A 21,437-nucleotide genomic window follows, 5' to 3' on the forward strand; every position below is an offset into this window, starting at 1 on the left:
GTTCTTCAAGTTAGAAATGGAGTTTGGGTCGTGCTCTTGTGTGTGGGGAGAGAGGTAGGAGTGAGTATATATAGGTGGAGCTCAAAACTAGCCGTTGGGCAGATTTTTCTGTCTGAGACCGGTTGAACCGCCCCCTATGGCGGTTGAACCGCCCCTGGCAGGCCTGGCAGCCTGTCTGCCAGTCTGACTGGCAGACTGACGCGCAGACTGACCTGCAGACTGGTCAAGTTGACCAAGACCGGTTGAACCGCCCCTAAGACTGGTTCAACCGCCTAGGGCAGGCTGATAGACAGTCTGCCAGACTGGCAGACTGCAGGTCAGACTGCAAAAACAGGTCCTCACACCGGTTGAACCGCCCCTAGGGCCGGTTCAACCGCCTAGGGGTCAGACTGGCAGTCAGTCTGACAGTCAGGAGGTCAGACCGGTCAGGTGACCCTGACACCGGTTGAACCTCCCCTAGGACCGGTTCAACCGGTTTTGACCAGTGAGGTCCGGGGAAAATACCCCGGCTGAACTTTCCCTGGACACCGGTTGAACCTCTCTAGACCCCGGTTGAACTTGCCCTGGACCCCGGTTGAACCTGCTTGGACCCCAGTTGAAGTTCAGCTGGAGTTGAGAAAGCTCAACTCAGCTGAAGTTCAGCTCAGCTGAAAAGCTCAGCTGCAGCTGAAGAAGCTCAGCTGCAGTTTAAGAAGTTCAGCTGTTTTTCAACAAGAACACTCTAGGTTTCTCAAACCTAACCATGGTCAACCATAGAATGTTCAAGAGATTTTTGGTTTTCAAAAATAGCTTTTGAATATAGAGGCTTGAGCTTTGGCAAACACCTACCTTCTTTTTGGATCCCTCTTTATAGTACGACGATTCCTATACTCAAGTTAAATAAAATATAATTAAGTAAACTCCTTGAGTCATTGGTGTCTCATGTGTGATTTCTCCATGGCATTGCTTCATAAGGATCACAAACATCTTTGTCTCACCTTTTGAAGCAAACTCAAATCAAACCCTGTGACTTGTACCATATCACCTTATATGAGTTCAAATCATGGCTTCAAGTCACCTTACTGATGCATCAACATGTTATAACTCTTCATAGCTGATTAGTTCATCGACTTAGTGCAAGTACTCTCTTCTTCACCTTAGCCATGGTACCTCGGTCTACAAGCTGTCGCTTGGCCTTCACCTTCGCTTAGTTCCTCGAAGCCCTTTCCTTGCTATCTTCACCATATCAAGCCATTCTTGAGTCACATCATATTGCGCATCCATTGAGAGAATCATTTCTTCAATATTGTGAACCTTGCTTGAATGTCTTCTAGATATAACTGTCAAGATCAATCAAGCTCTAGTTTGATTCTCATAGAAGCATATATGGACTGACAGTAATATGGTCAAGCCAATTCACGATTCCTCATATCTTATTCTCTTTGGCTTGACCAATCCTCTAAATCACTTTGTCCTCTATTCTGGTCATATGTATGTAGTGATTTCTCAGGTCTTGTCCATATATTCAAACCAATATAGAGATCATATTATATCCATTTGCATTGTCTCATTGGTTATTTAACCTCGTGTTGAACCTTTGTTAACTGATCATTATACACTATTCAAGTATGTTCATCATACTGAATTTCCTGTTCAACACTTAGCAAACTCGTTAGACCTTTAAATGTGTTGTTATCCAAATCACCAAAACTCACAAAAGGGATGAATGCACTTTCACAGATGATAGGGCGTTGTGGTAATTCAGGATTCACAAAAGGCACGAGCATTCAAGTTAATGTCGCATAGTCTAAAAGAGTTATGGTTGGAAAAAGAATTACCTTAATGTTCTAGGGTTTTTATTCTTTATCTTTAATGCGAATAAATCATTTAAGTCACTGAACCATAGAAGATTAAAGAAATGAAGAATGAAGCACCAGCACAGACCTGTAGTCCTGCTCACGTCCCACTGCCCTGCCTAGCAGAATACTTCTCCAGCTATGATCTGGAGGCTCGCAACATTGGCACCATGACCATCTTCAAGGAGCTAATCAAATCAATCCCACAGCAAGCTCAATAAAAATCTGTTAGGATGTAACAGTGACATCAAGAATCAGGAACATAGAGGGGAGTGAGGACGCACCTGCAGACCTGCTTCGGAGTTCCCTGATCTGGGTGGCTTGAATTCGTCGTTGATGTAATTCTAGGACAGGAAAGGCTGGACAACAGAGGGGATCTAACCTCTGAAGCTCTACGCGTTCTGAAGTGCCAAAGATGTCATCTTAGAGAGGGGAACAAAGTAAGCGTGGCCAGGACAGATCACATATGCGCGGGCGTTGCTTACCATGGCAGCTTGTAAGTCAAGGAAGTGAGTCCAGCGACGATCTGAATCCGATGGAGGCGCCCAAGCTGGTGTACGACAGTGGCTCGAAAAGAGTCCCGCACACAACTATGAGGTCCTGACTCCTCACTCCTGTAGAGGTGAAGTTTGTCTCCCGCGCACCGGCGCACGTCCCCTATCCCGGCCTCCCGCAGTGCTTCCTGTTGCAACACATGTCGCACGGCTCCATCACGCTCACGCCCCGTTCACTGTCCGTAACACACATGCGCGCCACCGGCATGCCGCTCGGCGGCGTGCGCGCACGAAGAAGAAGGCAAGGAATTAACCCAAACGCACAAAAAATTCTAATCTGAGGAAGCACGATGGGAGGCGTTCATACATGTGGGAATGGGAGCAGGCGAGACGAAGACAAAGGCAGCGCGCGGGAAGGGAGGCGGTGGAGGGGAGCCATACCTGCCGTCGCGTTCATCGAGTTTAACAACGTCTCCTCCTCGCGACGACGGTGAAGTGGCCTCCGTCTTCTTTTTCCCACCGCCAATCGGTGTCGTCATGTGGCGTCTAGAATGCTCAAGCAGCCGATAGATCTCTGTATCTCGATGGGGACGTTGGGGGGGGGGGGGGGGTCGCCGACATCGTCGGCGTCGACGTCGTGGGTGACGGAGGGAAGGGCACCTGTTGCTTCTTCTATTGGTGCTTGGCGTCGAAGAAGCGCGAGGCAGGAGTAGGCGGCGGGACTGGTCATGGAGGAGTAGGGTGCGGTGGAAGGTCCACGAAGTGGTGGGTGGCGTTGAAGAAGCGCGAGGGAGGAGGGGACGCAGTGCCGACATTGGAGGCGGAGGAGGGCGAAGTCTGGGAATGGCCGGGAGCGCAAGGGGCGGTCTCGGCGGACTGAGGTGTGGCGTGAGCCGCGAGGAGGGTTCTGGAACCTGCTTGTCTCTGCCTCGGGGAGAATGGAAGCCGTTGATTGACGATCGAGCGACGTGAAGAAATTAAGCTGACGTGGATAGATCCGTCTTCGCCGGTTTGAACCGGCTTTAATAATATAGAAAAATCTCTAAAAACCCAGTTTTTAAGAAACCTGCCATCGTTCAGCTCCAGCTCCCCCAAGTCAGTCTGGACTCTGGAGTCCGGGTTCTCCTGTCTCCACCAAGTCCCAACTCCAGTCCACCATGCCTTCTTGATCGCGAGCACCGCAGGCACACCAACCCGGATTCCCCTCGCGACTTCAATCTCCGCCGCCATGCTGGCCTCGGCAAGGTGAGTGATTCTACCGGGGGTTCGTGGATTTCGGCTCGCCCGCGGCCTACCAGCAAGGCGTTCGGCAGATTGCCTGACGGCGTTCCCTTCCGCGTGGCGTGTGTGCAGGGGGTTCTGGGCGCGGCATCGCCGGAAGATCCTCGTCACTCTGGGCGTCGCTGGGTTGGGGTACGCCGCCTACCGCTTCTACGATAGGCGCCGCGCCCAGCTCGTGCGGGTCGAGCAGCTGCGCGCCATGGAGGAGCGGGCCGCCGCCGACCTCGTTAAGAACCAGTAAGAGTTTAATTTAGTCCCCTTCTTCCCCCACTTAGGGCTTGTTCGGTTATTCCCAATACACATGGATTGGATGGGATTGGAAAAAATTGAGAAGAAGTTTGACTTGTTTGGGATTCAAACCCATCTAATCCCACTCAATCCACATGGATTGAGAGCTAACCGAACAAGCCCTTAAGGTTGGATTGCTTGGAATTCCCCCTGCTGCTTCTGGCATTGCTTAGGGGCTGCGCGCTCCTGTTCTTCATTGCTCTACTCTATCCTTCGGCTGCTTGCCTCTACCTGAGGGAGGATTCGCTCCCAATTCACAAAGCTGAGGCTGCAGATCCACATCGATTTTATCTGGTATCTCGGTGGTTGCGCCCATGATTTGTTCGGTTTGATGCTAATCCATATGGATTAGATGGAATTGAGTCGGTTTAAATCCATAGTAAAACAAAATACACCTCAATACATCCCAATCACCTCCAATCCACATGGAATGGAAATAAGCGAACAAAGCCTCAATTGGGTTGAGGGTTGATTCAATTCGCAGCTGAATTGGACCAGAACAGTGGCTTCACTCTTGTTTTAGTAAGGAAAAAGTCTAAATTACTCCCTCACCTGTAGTCAATGTTCATATAACCTCTAAACTATTTTTTGTTCAATTTACCTCTCTGTACGTTTGAGTTGGTTCGATCTATCCCTTAACAACATTGTTTTTTTATTTTTTATATACGAACTAATTTTTCTGTTCAAAATTGGTTGATTACTTGCTAATGTCATAACTTAGCCTAGTGAGATATATTATAATTTTTCAAAATTATTTTGATAGGCTAAAGATCAGGTAATATAATAACTTTAACAGTACAAAACTAAATATGAAATAATGATACAAATTTTTAAAATATTTTTCTAACATAAGCTATGATGTCCTTAATTACCTCAGAAAATATGAACTTGAGATTCAACTTTTACATAGAGAAATAAAAGAGACAAATCTTATTAGAGAGAGATTTGTATTTTTTGTTTCTCCGCATAAAAGTTGAATTTTGAGTTCATATTTTCTAAGGTGCATGTGGATATCATAACTTATGTTATAAAAGTATGTTAACTTTTTTACTATTGCATTGGCAATATCATAGGCATGGAGGGAACCGGGAGGTAGGATGTCCGACCTCTCCCCTCCCGCCCTCTGCCCTTCCCCTCCCCCCGACGTCTCACATCCCCACCAGCCCACGCCGGCGGCCACTCCGGTCCCGGCGGCCACCCTCTCCCTCCCGGCGTCGGAGGCTTCCTCCAGGCCTCCAGTTAGGTCTCCACCCTCAGCCTCGGGCGGTCGCTCGCGCTTCGAGAGATGGCGGGATGCCTCGCCAAGGACGGCGGACTCCTGTTCTTCTCCCAGGCGCGCGGCCAGCCCCCGTCCCTTTCGCGAGGGGGTCGCCACCAAGACGAAGACGGCGATGACGGTGGTTGCTCCCGGTGCGCGAGTTGCTTCAACTTGGGTAGGTCCGGCGACGCATGCCTGGCAACTCGTGGAATCCAGGAAATCGAAGCGACGACGCCTGAAGTTGGAACGACAGTGGAGACAACTCCCTCGGCACCTGGTTGGTAGATGCTTCAACTGCCTTTCCCAAGACCACTTCGTCTCCCAATGTGCTCAGAAGACGAGGTGCTTCCGTTGCCTTGAGCAGGGGCATCGGTCTTTTGACTGCCCACTGATTAAAGAGTCGGTCTGGCATAGGATTTCTCCTTCTGCGGCCTCAGGGAGCAGTGGAATTCCTTCTCGACCTGTGGCTCTTCAACCTGAGGCTCGGGTTTCGGTCTGAAATAGGATCTCTGTGGTGAAAGCTAAGCCGAAGAAACTGGTGTGGAGACGGAAGGCCCATCAACACCTGCAGGTGGCAGGTGCTGTTCCTGCTACTCCTTGCAAAGCAGCCCTTATGGCGGGAAATGTCTGGGGCCCAGGGTCTCGTTCGCTGGGTGGTGGTTCACGGGATTCTTTGCGCGCTGATGATGGCAATGCCGTTCTGGGTGAGGGCTCCGGTGTTGGGGCTGGCCGGCCTCGTCGGCGTCGACCGCGCAAACGTCGGCGTCCGACTAGAAGGCCTGGAAGCCCAATGTCGGGCAACTCCCTGGAAGGCGATATGCGGCAAGATCGGGACATTATTGATCCACAGGCCCCCACCAGGGCTATCTCACCCTGCATTATGGGTTGGAGCAACAAGCTATCGGCTGCTGAAGATGATCTCAGGACTGCGGTGGTGTTAACCATTATCAGCGACCTTGTGATTCCTCCGGTGGAGATTGCTGCGCTTCTGGCTCCAAGATTGAATATCAATGAAAATTCACTGGTCATCCGCAGGATCTCTGCAAGTAGTCTGCTACTGATTCTTCCTGATCTGGTCAAGGCAGACCTCCTAGTCAGTCGTTGGCCTCTCATCAGAACTGCCTCTTTTTCTGTTATCTGTAAGCGTTGGGCAAGGTTTCTTGGCACCTCGGGAGTCACCTTGCCATTCTTGGTTGATCTGGAGATTGGAGGCATCCCTGTTCATGCCTGGGAAACTAGTACGGTGGAACATATTCTTAGCCCCTATGCTTGGATTCATCAGGTGCATCAGGAGACCTTGGCACTGCAAGATTTGTCCTGCTTTCGATGCTCTGCTTGGTGTACTGATCCGTCTACTATTCCTGCTTCACGTGACTTGTGGATTGTTGAGTCTGTTCAGGTTGTTGAGGGCAATGTTGAAGAAACTATGGCTCTGAGCTACCCAATCACTATTAGTTTTTCCGTTGCCTTCCGACCGAATGATTCCAATTCACAGTCTGGTCTTCCTATGGATTCTGTGAATGATGGTGATCAAAGTAATGGCTACTATGGACATGCCAATCAGGGATTGACTCAGGGGCTTGGTGCATTTGGGGGTGGGAGATCTAGCCCATTCTTGAGGGATGGGCGTAATTCATCCTTGGGACGCGCAGCCAGAGACCGTTCAGGGACTTGCCAGCCACCAGTCACCAACCAGGGGATAGCTTGCCAGATATCATGCATTGTTGACACTTCTGAATTACATAAAATTGCTGACCCACTTCTGGATTGTCTTCTTGCTGATTGGGAGACTCGTCATTCGTCCATGTTTCATCAATCGTCCAGGATTTTCATTGATCCCTGCTGTTTGGATTTAACGGTGGACCTAGGAGGGCCACAATCTTCGAATTGGTTAGGGATTTCTACAGCCAGTCGGGATTGGAATGGGCTGCTATTATGCCCACCTATAAATTATTTGAAGCCATTTCTAAGAGTAAATCTAAGTGGGTTTTCTTTGCCATCTGGGATGGTCTATGGTGGTGCAACAACAGTCAAAATCTTCTATCAACGGCGTCGAAAAACCACTGCTGGAAATAAAATTGCTACAATTAATGATGATGATAAAGCGAAGGCTCATGCTTTGAGATTGGGCTTGGATGTTGATGTGACAGCGGTTACTCCGTCTGACCCCCCCTCGGACGTGGAAGGAGCTGCTGATACTCCGTCTGAGACCATCTCTAGATTTCAGGGGCCATTATTATTAGAGTACAATGGAACAGCGTGGAGGGCTGACACAGACTCAACTGTTCCACTCAGGCCTGAGGTGGTAGCCTCTGATGACAGTCCCAGGCAGAATTTTGGGGATTCATGTGAGTCCTCATTGGATCCATTATCTTCTATGGAATCTAGAAGAAGATCATTCATGGCTAAGATAACAATGGCACCTTCACAGCTCCTTGCTGCTCCTGTCCTCCCCAAGCGGTCAAGGGGTGCCACAAAACATGGTACTGCGCTACGACGGAGCCGACGGGTTGCAGGGGCAGGGGTGGAATTTAACATGCAGGATCTGGAGAACAGAGCCACAAAACAAGTTATGCGGACTCTGAAAGTCATCACAGAGAATGCAAGCATCAACCAGCAAGCTGTTAAGGATTATGAGAATCTTTTTCAGCATCCCTTAACTCAAAGTCATGTTGAAGCGTTAGCGGCTCTCTTTGGATGGGAGACTCCGGGGAATCTCTTCCCGTAGTGTGTCTATTTTTCTCTCTGGGTTGTAATTTATAATTGTTGTAATGGATCCTAGCAAAATTATATGTTGGAATGTGAGAGGTTTAAATTCAGCTGATCGTCAAAATTCAGTCCGGAATCTAGTTCTGTCCTCTAAAGCTGATGTGGTCTGTCTCCAGGAAACTAAAATGACTGTCATTTCTACAAGAACCATTCTTGCAGCCTTGGGTTCGGATTTCTGCCAGTTCTCCTTTCTACCATCTTGTGGTGCTAGTGGTGGTGTGCTGGTTGCTTGGAAGCGACATCTGGGAGTGACTGGGTTGTCTAGGATTGACAGATACAACATTTCAATCCAATTCTGCAATGCGCATAATCGCTGCTGGTGGTTAACTTGTGTTTATGGTCCTCAAAGTAACAGTGATAAGATGTTGTTTCTTCAAGAACTGAGAGACGTCAGGGCTGCTTGCACTGGACCCTGGTTGATTGCTGGTGACTTCAATCTCATCTACAGGGCTTCAGATAAAATAATTCAAATATGAACAGAGCTATGATGGGGAGATTTAGAAAGTTGGTTGAGGACTTGAGTCTCAATGAGGTTCCACTATTTGGGCGTAAATACACGTGGTCAAATCAGCAAGACAGTCCTGTTCTTGTTAAGCTTGACAGGGTCCTCTGTTCAGTGGAGTGGGAAGACATATTTCCAAATGTCCTTCTTCAAAGTGCTGCCTCTGAAGGCTCCGACCATTGCCCCCTGCTGCTTGGCATTAGAGATAATAAGATGGGTAAAAGACGTTTCTGTTTTGAAGCTTTTTGGTTCAAATTGGAAGGATTCCAGGATGTCATCCAGGAGGTTTGGGATTCTGTGGCAGCTGTAAACTGCCCTTTCATGACTCTGAATTTGAAACTAAAAGCCACAACTAGGAAGCTGCAATCTTGGAGTGGGAAGCATGTGGGACATGTGAGGACTCAGTTGGCTTTGGCAAAGGAAATTCTGCATAGACTAGAAATAGCGCAGGACTACAGAGCTTTATCCTTGGCTGAAATCTGGTTAAGTAATTTGCTGAAAAAGCATTCCCTGTTTTTATCTTCACTTCAACGGACCATTGCTAGATCGAGATCGAGGATCTCTTGGCTTAAAGAGGGGGATGCTAATACCAAACTCTTTCATATGCACTCTCGACATCGAAAAAGGAGGAATTTTGTTGCACAACTGGTGAATGGAGACCAGATTCTCACTAGTCATGATGATAAAGCAGTTTTGGTGGACAATTTCTACGCCAGACTAATTGGTGAATGTGGGGATAGGGAGCAGACTATTAATCTGGAGGCGTTGCACATGCCAACTTTCAATCTTGCACACCTTGATGAGCCTGTTACAGAGCTTGAACTTTGGAATACAATTAAGAGTTTACCTAATGACAAGGCCCCAGGTCCCGATGGTTTCACTGGGCGCTTCTATAAATCTTGTTGGAACATTATCAAGATGGATCTTATGGCTGTAGTTGCTGCGGTTTGGAACAGGAAGTTTGACAATTTTTGCTTGCTGAACTCGGCCTACATTACTTTAATACCAAAGCATGATGGGGCTGTGCATGTCAAAGATTTTAGGCCAATCAGTTTGGTGCATAGTGCTGCAAAGTTGATCACAAAATTATTGGCCAATCGTGTAGAGAAAGAGGGTTGAGGGCAATTGGCCACACCTCAATGAGAGGGGGGCACCTTCTATTATATAGAGCTGGCTGGCCTGCTTTACAAGGCAGGGATAATTCCCCTGATTTATCCCTGATTTACATCTGCTATATCTAGCAACTAATCCCTGATTTACATCTACTATCTATAGCAGCTAGGATTCTATCCCTGATTTACATCTGCTATCTATAGCAGCTAGGATATCCACAGATGGCATATTCTATTGCCTAACACCCGCCCGCAGTCGCAGCGGGAGGCTCCCGGACGCAAAGACTGGATCGAAATTCTCGAAAGAGTGCTGTCGGAAGCCCTTTAGTCATGATGTCCGCGAACTGGTGAGAGGAGGGCACATGGAGAACCCGAATTTCACCAAGGGCCACCTTTTTGCGGACGAAGTGAATGTCGATCTCGATGTGCTTCGTTCGCTTGTGGTGGACGGGGTTGGCCGTCATGTAGACGACGCTGACATTGTCGCAGAAGACAACTGTGGCAGAAGGCAGCTGGATGTGTAGCTCCTGGAGTAACTGTCGAAGCCAGCAGCACTCAGCCACAACGTGAGCCACAGCCCGATACTCGGCCTCGGCGCTAGAGCTGGACACCGTGGTCTGGCGCTTGGAGGACCATGAAACTAGATTGTCGCCGAGATAGACACAGAAGCCAGAGGTGGATCGTCGAGAGTCTGGGCAGCCTGCCCAGTCGGCGTCAGAGTAGGCAGTCAGCTTGGTGACAGACCCGGTGCCAATGTGAAGACCCGAGGAGAGAGTCCCCTGGACGAAGCGTAAGATGCGCTTGACCAGCACACGGTGAGGCTCGCGCGGGGCGTGCATGAAGAGGCACACCTGCTGAACAGCATATGCCAGATCAGGACGAGTCAACGTCAGGTACTGGAGAGCCCCCGCTAAGCTCCTGTACTCTGATGCATCCTTCTCTGACAGTAGATCCCCGTCAGTCGCGGATAGCTTGGCGTGAGTGTCAACAGGTGTCGATGTCGGATGACACTTAGCCATGCCTGCGCGCTGAAGAAGCTCGACCGCGTACTGTCGCTGGGAGAGGAAGAGACCATCGGAGGAGCGCGTGACAGCGATGCCGAGGAAGTGGTGGAGGGCGCCAAGATCCGTCATGGAAAACTCGGAGCTCAACCGAGTCATAATGCGTTGTAGCAGGGCCGACGACGAGGCGGTGAGGATGATGTCGTCGACGTACAACAGTAGGTAGGCGAGACTTGTCCCCTCTTGTAGAACGAAAAGAGACGTGTCGGAGATGGAGGCGACGAAGCCGAGGTGCCGGACGAAGGTGGCGAAGCGCTGGTACCATGCCCGCGGAGCCTGCTTCAGGCCATACAAGGACTTCTGCAGATGGCAGACGTGATCTGGAGCGCCAGGGTCGACGAATCCTGGCGGCTGTTGGCAGTAGACGGTCTCCTCGAGGTGGCCGTGAAGAAAGGCGTTCTTCACGTCCAGTTGATGAATGGGCCAGGCGCGGGATGTAGCGATGCTGAGTACAGACCGTATGGTAGCCGGTTTGACAACCGGGCTGAAGGTCTCGTCGTAGTCAACGCCCTCGCGCTGGGAGAAGCCACGGACAACCCAGCGAGCCTTGTGGCGAGCAAGGGACCCATCGACATGGAACTTGTGCCGGAAGATCCACTTCCCCGTTACGACGTTGGCTCCGGGGGGCCGCGGAACAAGCTCCCAGGTGTTGTTGTCGACGAGGGCCTGATATTCATCCATCATCGCGGCACGCCAGTTGGCGTCGGCCAGCGCGCTGCGGTAGTTCGTCGGAAGCGGCGATGGTGAGGGTGACGTCGTGTCCGCCAGCCCCTCATAGCAGACACGAGGAATGGCACCCGTCATGGTGCGAGTGACGCGCGGCGGCGGAGGCGATGAAGTCATAGGGGCTGCTGGGACAGCTGTCGGCTCGGACGTAGACGTCGTACGGGAACGACGGACGTAGACTCGTGGGAAGGGAACCACGTCGGGTCCAGGCGGGGGCACGGGACCACGCCCGCCCGGTGTCGCAGAAGGCGAGTCATGTGAGGCTGCAATGTCTGGGGGCGGTTGCTCAACATCCGAGTGGGATGGAGCAACCACGGGCGTCGAGGATGGAGTCCCACCTGCAACAACAGTAGGACAGGGCACCGAAACCATATCGTCGTCGAGGAGGAATTCTAGGGAAGCAGAGGGCGAGACGTCTGAGGTGGCTGCAAAGGGAAAGGTGGTCTCGTCGAATGTGACATGGCGAGAGATGATGATGCGACGGGTTGATAGGTCGAGACAGCGGTAACCTTTGTGTGAGCTAGGATATCCTAGGAAGATGCATGCCGTGGAGCGAGGGGCGAGCTTATGTTTAGAGGTTGCTTGCATGTTGGGGTAACAGAGAGACCCAAAAACACGCAGATGGCTATAAGTTGGTGGTTGATTATGCAGACGAGTATAGGGAATTTCATGCTGAATAGAGGAGGATGGGCGCCTATTATGGAGGTAGCAGGCTGTCAGGAGTCCCTCGGCCCAATATGTGGGTGGTAGGGAGGCATGTAGAAGCATGGTGCGAATGGAATTGTTGAGTGTGCGGATGATACGTTCAGCCTTGCCATTTTGGGGAGATGTGTAGGGGCAGGAGAGGCGAAGGTGAGTGCCTTGAGCAGCGAGGAATTTGATGGTGGCAGTGTTTACGAATTCAGTGCCGTTATCAGCCTGAAAGCATTTGACGGGGAGGCTGAATTGTGTTTGGGCAGAGGCAGCAAGCTCGACTAAGTGTTGGTGGACATCAGATTTTTTTCGGAGCGGAAAAACCCAACAGTAGTGAGTGTAATCATCCAAACAGACCAAGTAATATGAAAAACCAGACAGACTATTGATGGGTGAAGTCCATACATCACAGTGAACGAGTTCAAAGGGTGCATGAGTTATGGAATGCGAAGAACTAAAAGGTAGACGCGTATGCTTGCCTAGTTGACATGAGTGACATAGGGAGTGTTGTACTTTATTACAGGAAATAACATGAAGTTTATTGAGACGCTCTAAAACGGCGGGGGCGGGGTGACCGAGACGTTGATGCCAGAGAGTTGACGATGCAGCCAGGAGAGCATGAGGTGGAGCGCCAGGTGTGGAGGCAGGCATGGTGTATAGGTCCCCGTCGCAGTTACAACGGAGAATCACGCGTTCCGTCCTGAGATCCTTAATAGAGAAACCATGGGCGTCAAATTCAAATGAACAATTGTTGTCGCGAGTGAATTGACGAACGGATAACAGGTTGCGGACTATGGATGGGGCGACAAGGATATTATTAAGAGCAAAATTTGTTGTAGGTGTAGGAAGGACGGAATGACCTCTAGACATAACAGGTATACTAGTGCCATTACCTACTGTTATTGAGGAGATGGAGGGGGGAAGGCGCTGAGTAAGCATACCATCCGAGGACGTCATGTGCGTAGAGGCGCCGGAGTCAACAACCCAGGGCGAGTTGCCCTGAAGTTGCATGTTTTGCAGGGCAGCGATGAGACCTGCTGCATCCCAGGTGCTGGTGGAGGTGTTGGAGCTGCTGGAGGACGCCTGGAGTGGAGCGAAGGCGGTGTGGGCCTGCGGGGAAGACCCGAGAATGCCCAGGGTGCGCCCAGCCTGGGCACCAGAACCTCCCTGGCGGCGCTGTCCAGGAGGGGTGACGCGCTCTCTAGGGGCCACACGTTCGCCAGTCCAGGGATTAAAGCCCCAGGGAACACGTTTGTTGGTGCTGGTGTTGCCGGAGTTGTTGGAGAAGCTACCAGAGGTGTTGTAGAAGGGCTGGTGGCCGCCTTTTTTGGTATTAGGGCGCCGGCCGCCCTGCTGGTGCTGCTGCTGCGAACCACCAACATTAGCTAGGAGGGCAGCAGCAGCACGCGTCTTCTCGTCGTTCTGCAGCGACAGCTCTTTGAGGAGTAGCTGATGGCGTGCGGTGGCGAGGGTGAGGGGCTGCTGTCCGGCGATGTTGTCGGCGACGCCGGAGTAGACCTCGTTAAGTCCACGCAGCAGGTTGAGGACGAGGTTGGGCTCAGATACGGGCTGCCCAACGTCGCGTAGTTCGTCGGCCTTCTCCTTCATGCGAACGCAGTAGGCGTCAATGGACAGGTCCCCCTGAGTCATCGAGTGAAACTCGTGATTCAGGAAGATGGCACGGGGAGCTTTGTTTGCCTGGAACACCTCGCCGATGGCCTTCCAAAGGGCGCTCGCCGTCTGGGTGCTGTCGGTCATGGCGAGGTTGAGGACGGCGTCGGAGGTGGTGCTGTACATCCATCCGCGGACGCAGAAGTCAGCCTGTGCCCATGCCGCATCGGTGGGGCGCGAGGTGGAGAGGTGATGCAGCAGCCCAAATTTCCCACACGTGGCCTGAAACGTCGTCGACCACTTGGTGTAGTTGGAAGGTTTCAACTCCAGGGTCATGGGGACGTGGAGCTTGATGTTGATGGTGGCAAAGGGGCAGAGGACAGGAGCAGAATCGGCAGCATCGGAGATGGTGCTCATGGCGCAGGGAAGGGGAAGGAGAGGGCAGGCGGCACAGTCTGGTTAAGGCGGCGCGGCTGGAGGAGAGAAGGTGAGGGGGGGGGGTTGGGAAATTAGATCGATGCCTGGGTCTCGGATACCATGTAGAGAAAGAGGGTTGAGGGCAATTGGCCACACCTCAATGAGAGGGGGGCACCTTCTATTATATAGAGCTGGCTGGCCTGCTTTACAAGGCAGGGATAATTCCCCTGATTTATCCCTGATTTACATCTGCTATATCTAGCAACTAATCCCTGATTTACATCTACTATCTATAGCAGCTAGGATTCTATCCCTGATTTACATCTGCTATCTATAGCAGCTAGGATATCCACAGATGGCATATTCTATTGCCTAACAAATCGGTTAAGTCAAAAGCTGAATGATATGGTGTCTCCGATCCAGAGTGCCTTCATTAAGGGACGTTTCATTCAGGATAATTTTATGTTGGTCCAACAAACGGCTAGACTTTTCCATCAACAGAAAGGGCCACGTCTTCTCCTCAAGCTTGATATTACTAAAGCTTTTGATTCGGTTTCTTGGCCTTTCCTCATCGAAGTTATGAAGTATCTTGGCTTTGGACAAATTTGGAGGGACATCATTTGTGGGCTTCTTTCCTCCTCTAGCACTCAGGTGCTTTTGAATGGCATTCCAGGAGGACATATTGAATATAGAAGAGGACTCCGACAAGGGGATCCTCTCTCCCCCATGCTCTTTATTCTAGTTATGGATGTTCTTGGTCTACTGTTTTCTAAAGCTGAACACGCTGGTCTGCTCTTGGATCTTTCCCCCAGAAGACCTCTGCATCGGGTATCTATGTATGCAGATGATGTGGCACTTTTCTTACACCCTTCGGCAGCGGATATTACTATAACTCTAGATATTTTACATCTATTTGGGGAAGCTTCAGGTCTCCGCAACAACGAACAAAAGTCTAATGTTTATCCCATTCAGTGTGAGGGTGTGGAGTTGGAAATGGTTCAGGATCTTCTCCCTTGTGGCATCTCAACCTTTCCGTGTAAATACCTGGGGCTGCCTCTGTCCCTGAAAAATCTCACCAAGGATCAGGTGCAACCTATTGTGGATAGAATTGCTGATCAACTACCGGGCTGGAAAGCAGATTTGATGACAAGAGCAGGCTGTAAAGTGCAAGTTCAGCATGTGCTTACCGGAATGCTTATTTATCTTGCTATGGCGGTAAATATTCCCCCTTGGGCTATTAAGGCCATTGATAAAATTAGAAGAAGTTTCCTTTGGAGAGGGCGCAAGGAGGCCAGAGGTGGTCACTGCCTGGTGGCCTGGGACAGAGTCTGTAGACCCCTACAGCTGGGCGGTCTTGGCATTTCTAGTCTTAAAGAACTTATCTGGGCCCTGCGCATGAGATGGCTTTGGCTCCAAAAGACTGAGCCTAACCAACCTTGGTGCAGCCTTCCTATCCAGGTTCCAGATAAAGCAAGGGCTTTCTTCTCGATGGTGTTGACTTCAAAGGTTGGTAATGGGGCTAATACTTTGTTCTGGACTGATAAATGGATTCATGGGCAAAAAATTGCAGATTTGGTTCCTAGATTATTTGATATCATTCCGAAAAAAATCACTAACAGAAGGACGGTTCAGGAAGCATTGACAGATAGAAGATGGATTGCTGATATCACAGGATCACTCTCGGTGGGAGTATTATTGGATTATCTTCATCTTTGGAATTTAATTTCAGATTTTGAGCTGCTGCCAGACATAGAAGATAAACATACTTTTAGTATTGCTGCAAATGGGACTTATTCTGCTAAGGCTGCATATGATGGGTTGTTCATCGGGTCTGTGCATTTCGGTCACTATGAAAGAGTTTGGAAAACTTGGGCCCCCTCTAAATGCCACTTCTTCCTCTGGCTATCGGTGCTAAATAAATGCTGGACATCAGATAGGTTGGCAAAGAGAGGACTTGATCATCCGGAGAAGTGTCCGCTTTGTGACCAAGAGTCTGAAACTTTGGATCATATTTTGGTTTCTTGTGTTTTTGCGAGAGAATTCTGGTTCCGGCTGATGTGCATTTTCAGACTACAAAATCTGGCTCCTACACCTAGTACGGTGTCTTTTACGGGTTGGTGGGAGATGATTGACAATGGCTCTGGAGATATGATTATGAAGGGTGTCAACTCCCTTATTGCCTTGGGAGCCTGGATTATTTGGAATCATCGAAATCAAATTGTCTTTGATGGAATCTCCCCTAGTGTTTTTGCAGCTCTTTGTCAGGCAAGGGAGGAACAACAGTTGTGGGAAATGGCAGGAGCTAAGGGTCTCTCGTTTCTTGCCGCAACCATCAGGGGCACCTAGCTGCCTGGTTTATCGCTGATGGGCTGGCTTTGTTTTTCAGGAACTGTTTGTTCTTGTTGTTGTTTTTGTTTTTTTCTCTTCTTTTTTCTTTGGTTTTTTATCCCCTCTGGGGAGGTCTTTTGTACTATGGTCTATTTTGGACCCTCTTTTCCTTCTACTTAATATAATGATGCGCAGTTCTCCTGCGCTTTCGATAAAAAAACTTTTTTACTATTATTTCATATTTAATCTTGAAACATTAAATTTTTTATATTATGTGATTTTTAACATATCAAAATAATTTTTAAAACTCATAAATTTTTTCTCAGTCTAAGTTATGACATTAGCTACTAATCAATAAATTTTGAACTGAAAACTTATTTTCTATATAAAGAAATAAAAATACAAATGTTGTTAAGGGGTAGATTGAAGCAACTCAAACATATGGAGGGGTAAATTGAACAAAAAATAGTTTAGGGGGTTATATGAACATCGTCCATAGATGAGGGGAGTAATTTGGACTTTTTCCTTTTAGTAATATAAGCTCACATGCAATGATTTCAAGTCGTCCGACTAATCGCGATTAATCGCGATTAGTCGGGCTGGTCGATAATTAGTACACGATTTGGTGGACGACTCGACCAGACAACCTAGCCGTCCTGGTCGTCCGACTAATCGTCGACTAGGGCGACTAGTCGTTCGACTTATGTGTCCTGGTCGTCCCAGCTAGGGTTTAGTTATTGGGCCTTTTTAGCCCATCTACAGTCACTGCACGTCTCCTCTCCTCTCCTATTCTAACCTACCCGCCAACAGTCTCTGGCTCTCTGCACGTCTCCTCTCCTCTCCTATTCTAACCTACCCGCCAACAGTCTCTGGCTCTCTACACGTCTCCTCTCCTCTCCTCTCCTCTCTTGCACCGCCCCTGCAGTCCTGGACTTTGATTGCCGACGGCTACACCGGCGGGCGGCGGCTACAGCACCCTGCATCCCTACCCCTTCTCCTGGAGTCCTGCAGCCTGCTGCACTACTACAGTCTCTAATTTATATAATGTATACATGTATATTTATATATATACCTATATAAGTATAGCTACTAGTGTAGGACGACCACAGACCGACTAGGACCGACTAGGGGTCGACTAGTCGCCCTAGTCGTCGCCTAATCACGACTAGTCGCCTGGTCGGTCCTAGGGTTCGACCAGGCGACTAGGCGACTTGAAATCATTGCTCACATGTATTACACATCTTTTATTGTGGTAAACCATCTGGCAGAGATTCTCATCCTAGTCCCTCCTTATTTATATTGTTTAGACCATTACTAGTGATAGTGATGCACGTCTTGCTCATGGATTTTAATGGTCATAACTAGCACCATTACATGTTAATGTTAGTAACATGATAGGGCAGCTATTTGCTGGAGAAACATGACATGATAGGGCATATATTTGCTGGAGAAACATTAGTCCATTTTAATTTGTTCTATTGTTATGTGGGGCGCAGTGTATAAGCGTCGGCCACAGCAGAAGGAGGGTTAGTGGATGAGAAAGAATAGGAAAGGATAGATTAAGTTAGTTGAGAAAGTCTAGGGATGAGGATTAGCCGCCTAAGAGATAGATTGAGTAGTTGAGATATTCTAGGGATGAGGATTAGCCGCATCCTCCCTCAGGATACTATTTAATGTAATGAAATGAGAGGAACAAAGTAAGAAAGAAGTTGAGTCCTGTCGAGTACCTAGGAACTGGGTACCCAAGGTAAGGCTCATAACCTCTTTTCGGCCCGTTCGACCGGGTAAGTCCGCGAGGCGGAGCGGACGACCAAGTCCCCACCGAGCAAGTCTGTGAGGTGAGGTGGACGACCAAGTCCCTGCCAAGCAAGTCCGCAAGGCGGAGCGGATGACCAAGACCCCGCCGAGTAAGTCTGCAAGGCAAGGCGAACGACCGAGTTCCCACCAATTGGACCTGCGAGGAAGGAACCCCAGCCCGACGCAGCTGGCCCACGTCGGCTACGAAGGGACGCACCATCCTTAGGCCACGCCCGTGTAAACGTGCGACGCACCGAAGGCGCGCCGAATAGTCGTCATCAGGGCACGTACGGTGCGACCCCCGCGTACGGACTCAGACACACCACCACTGCGTTTTGGGGCCAGTCAAGTTCGGTCGTCGGATGACCTCAGTACCATACTCTCAGCAGTGACCCAAATACCTGGAAGGATTGGACAGTATGCCATACCGGATGTATGTCTACAACACGTTGAAGGATGACGTAGGGCCCATGACGACGGGACGAACCATGTTTCGTACGACCGCGCCGTGAGACTGATCCGCGAGACCCACACACACTATCACGAAGACATGTAGCAGACTCGCTACAGGGACCTGTATGGCGGATGAACAGGACGGAGCGCCATACCAAAGGTACGACAACGCACGACCCTACAGACGACGTCAGGAGGACCATGCCACCCAGAGGCAGCAAGCCAAGCTCCCTCCCAGTAGAATACGAGATCATACTGTAAAGTCCTCCCTTGAGTTATAAAAGGGCAGGGCAACCTTCTTTCTACACACAAGCACACAAGCTATAACACGATCTATTGCAATTCCAGCACTATACTGGACTAGGGCCCTGGCCTGAACCAGTATAACCCTGTGTCCCAAGGGTGACCGCCCTGGCCACCAGGGCCCCTCCTGGGATGGACGCATACGGCGATGAATCGAGAAGGACAACCTCCGGGGTGGCCACACCCGTCACCCTTAGGATGACTTGGGTCGACGGCGTCGCCACCCTGGGGGGACGGGATGACACATCACCCAGCGGAACAACCCCGACAGCCGGAGGGGGCGTTCCTCCCAGCGGTGGAGGCACGAAGGCCTGGGAGACGGAAGCGTCCCCCTCGCCACCAGGGTCACGTCCTTCACAGACTTATGCGGCACGTACGCGCTGGCTGGGAAGGAAAATATGAAAAACATAAGGTAACAGATGGAAGTCAGAGATAAGAAGGCAAGCAACTCGGACGTACCAGGAGGAGCGCTTATGGGTGGTCACCTTCCCTTGGGCAATCGCCAAAGGAACCGGAGGTCATGGCATAGCCCGTGGAGCCGTCTCCGCCGTGGTGGGATGGGTCGTGACCGACTCTTTCCCCGTGCGGTGCCTCGCGAACGACGAAGGCACCACAGGGTGCGGCGGCGCCCGTACCTCGCCACCTGAGGCAACGACCCCCAATGTCAGCGCCACCGCAATCAGGGCAGGATCCGCGGCCGGCCCGCCCATCTTGGCGGGGCGTCAGAACTGGCTGCGGCGTCGCCACGGCGCGACGGGCACCCACCAACGTTGTGACTTCCGGCTCTCCAGAAGCCGTGGAAGACGTCGTGGCGTGGAGGATGCACCCTCCGAATCAGAAGAGGAGATTCCCTCGCTCGACTCAACGAGTCGCAAGACCTTCTTGCCTTTCTTATGCGCTTGGAGGCGCCTCGGGCGCGTCCCAAGGTCTCCTAGCTCCTTTTGCGCTTACGCCCCGCCTGAACGGCGGCCCCTCTGGGAGTGGTGGAGGACTGGGCGCTAGAAGCCTAATCCTCTGTAGGAGCCACGGTCGAGCGTCATCAACAAAGAAGAACGGAGGGACGAAGGAGAACGGAAAAGAGAAAACTCACCAAATCACTCACGGCGCTTCTGGAAAGATGGTGAGGAAAGTCCTCATCCATGAAGGATCCCGAAGACAACACAGTGACAACCTTGACTCACGCGCTTCAATCTCAGACAACGCGAGCGGTTCAGAGGAATGTCGGTCGGGATCATTAACACCCGAGTACCTATGCATTGGCCTCTGGCGGGCCATCAGAGGCTGAATTCGGCGGTGCATGAAGACCCGCACCAGCGTCGTGCCGGTGAGACCCTATTGCTTCAACGTCTTGAGCGTCGTCGGAAGAGGCTCCACCTCGTCTTTCAGTCCTAGCTCTGCTTGCGATGCCAGTCGTCTGTCGACATTGGCTCCCGACCGGTGAAGCACGGGGCGCTGCCGGCCGTGTTCTTGACGTAGAACCACTCGCCCTCATATCGCACGGAGGGGGAGTGGGATCTTGAACTATATGTTGGTTCGGCTAGAGCGGAGTTGGAAGTTGGCCAAACCAACATATAGTTGGTCACGGCGGCCCGGAGTTACCTGACCATTGAAGAAGTATTGCCACAACCTCTAGTGGGGGTCAATCCCCAGGAACTCCTCACACAAGGTGATGAAGCACACCTTGTGCAGGACGGAGTTGGGATGAAGGTTCTGAATCTATAGCTCGTAGAAGAAAAGCAGCCCCCGCACAAAGGGGTGCATGGGGAGGTCGAACCCGTGCTCGTAGAAGGGCGTGAGCACGACCACCTCGTCGTCCTGGGGGCACGACACATCACCTTCCTTCTCCAATCTCCACCGCGAGATCCCCTTGGGGGGGAGGAACTCTTTCTTCTCTGGCCGAGGAGGCGACTATCCTGGATCTAGCAGGCTGGGAACGACGCCATTCACACGGAACTGGTGAGGCAGGTGCGAGGGTGCAAGGAGTTGCAAACTAACGGGAAGATTCCGGCGGAAGGAAGAAAGCAAGCACTCGAGTGCGAGGAAACGGTAACCACAACCAACCCAGAGCATCCTTTTTCTATGATTATGCGAGGGCGTAGGAAGCCCAAGCGGTGCCTGGAAGGTGGTCCCACGACGAACAAGCATCGGGGAATTTGTCGCCCCAATTGCGAGCCACCTCAGTCATCGAGCAAGGAGGACCGTGCGTTTTGTAGGGTCTGCACCGCCTAGGACAAGGCGCCACAAGGACGCTCCGCAGAGAGTGCGCAGTTAAAGGGCGAGACGATTACCCACGCCGACACGCCACTAGCATACGGATCGGCGGATGGGCCTACTCGCCTCCCATCAGGCCGCCCACGCCAAGCGGTGTCATAATGACCACACATTTTTTATCATGACGTTGCTGTAATTTCCCTACGCCTATAAGGTAAAGCTAGCACCCGCCTAAGAAAATCCACACGTAGAGCGAGGGGTGGACCAGGCAAGCTCCTAGTGAGCCGCAAGCTAGGTG

General features: G+C 50.9%; 1 protein-coding gene across 1 annotated transcript in view; it reads left to right on the plus strand.

Annotated features, from left to right (window-relative positions):
• The first annotated feature begins 3,387 nt into the window (after positions 1 to 3,387).
• The window catches only part of LOC103633997 (peroxisome biogenesis protein 3-1), a 28,770-nt gene continuing 10,720 nt past the window's right edge, over positions 3,388 to 21,437 (plus strand). Inside the window, exons 1-2 of the mRNA XM_020540883.3 lie at positions 3,388 to 3,574; positions 3,683 to 3,847. Coding sequence (XP_020396472.1) covers positions 3,558 to 3,574; positions 3,683 to 3,847 — 182 coding nt within the window. The 5' untranslated portion in view covers positions 3,388 to 3,557. The remainder of the gene's footprint in view (positions 3,575 to 3,682; positions 3,848 to 21,437) is intronic.

Source organism: Zea mays, chromosome 7 (genome assembly GCF_902167145.1).
Source record: "Zea mays cultivar B73 chromosome 7, Zm-B73-REFERENCE-NAM-5.0, whole genome shotgun sequence".
NCBI lineage: Eukaryota > Viridiplantae > Streptophyta > Magnoliopsida > Poales > Poaceae > Zea > Zea mays.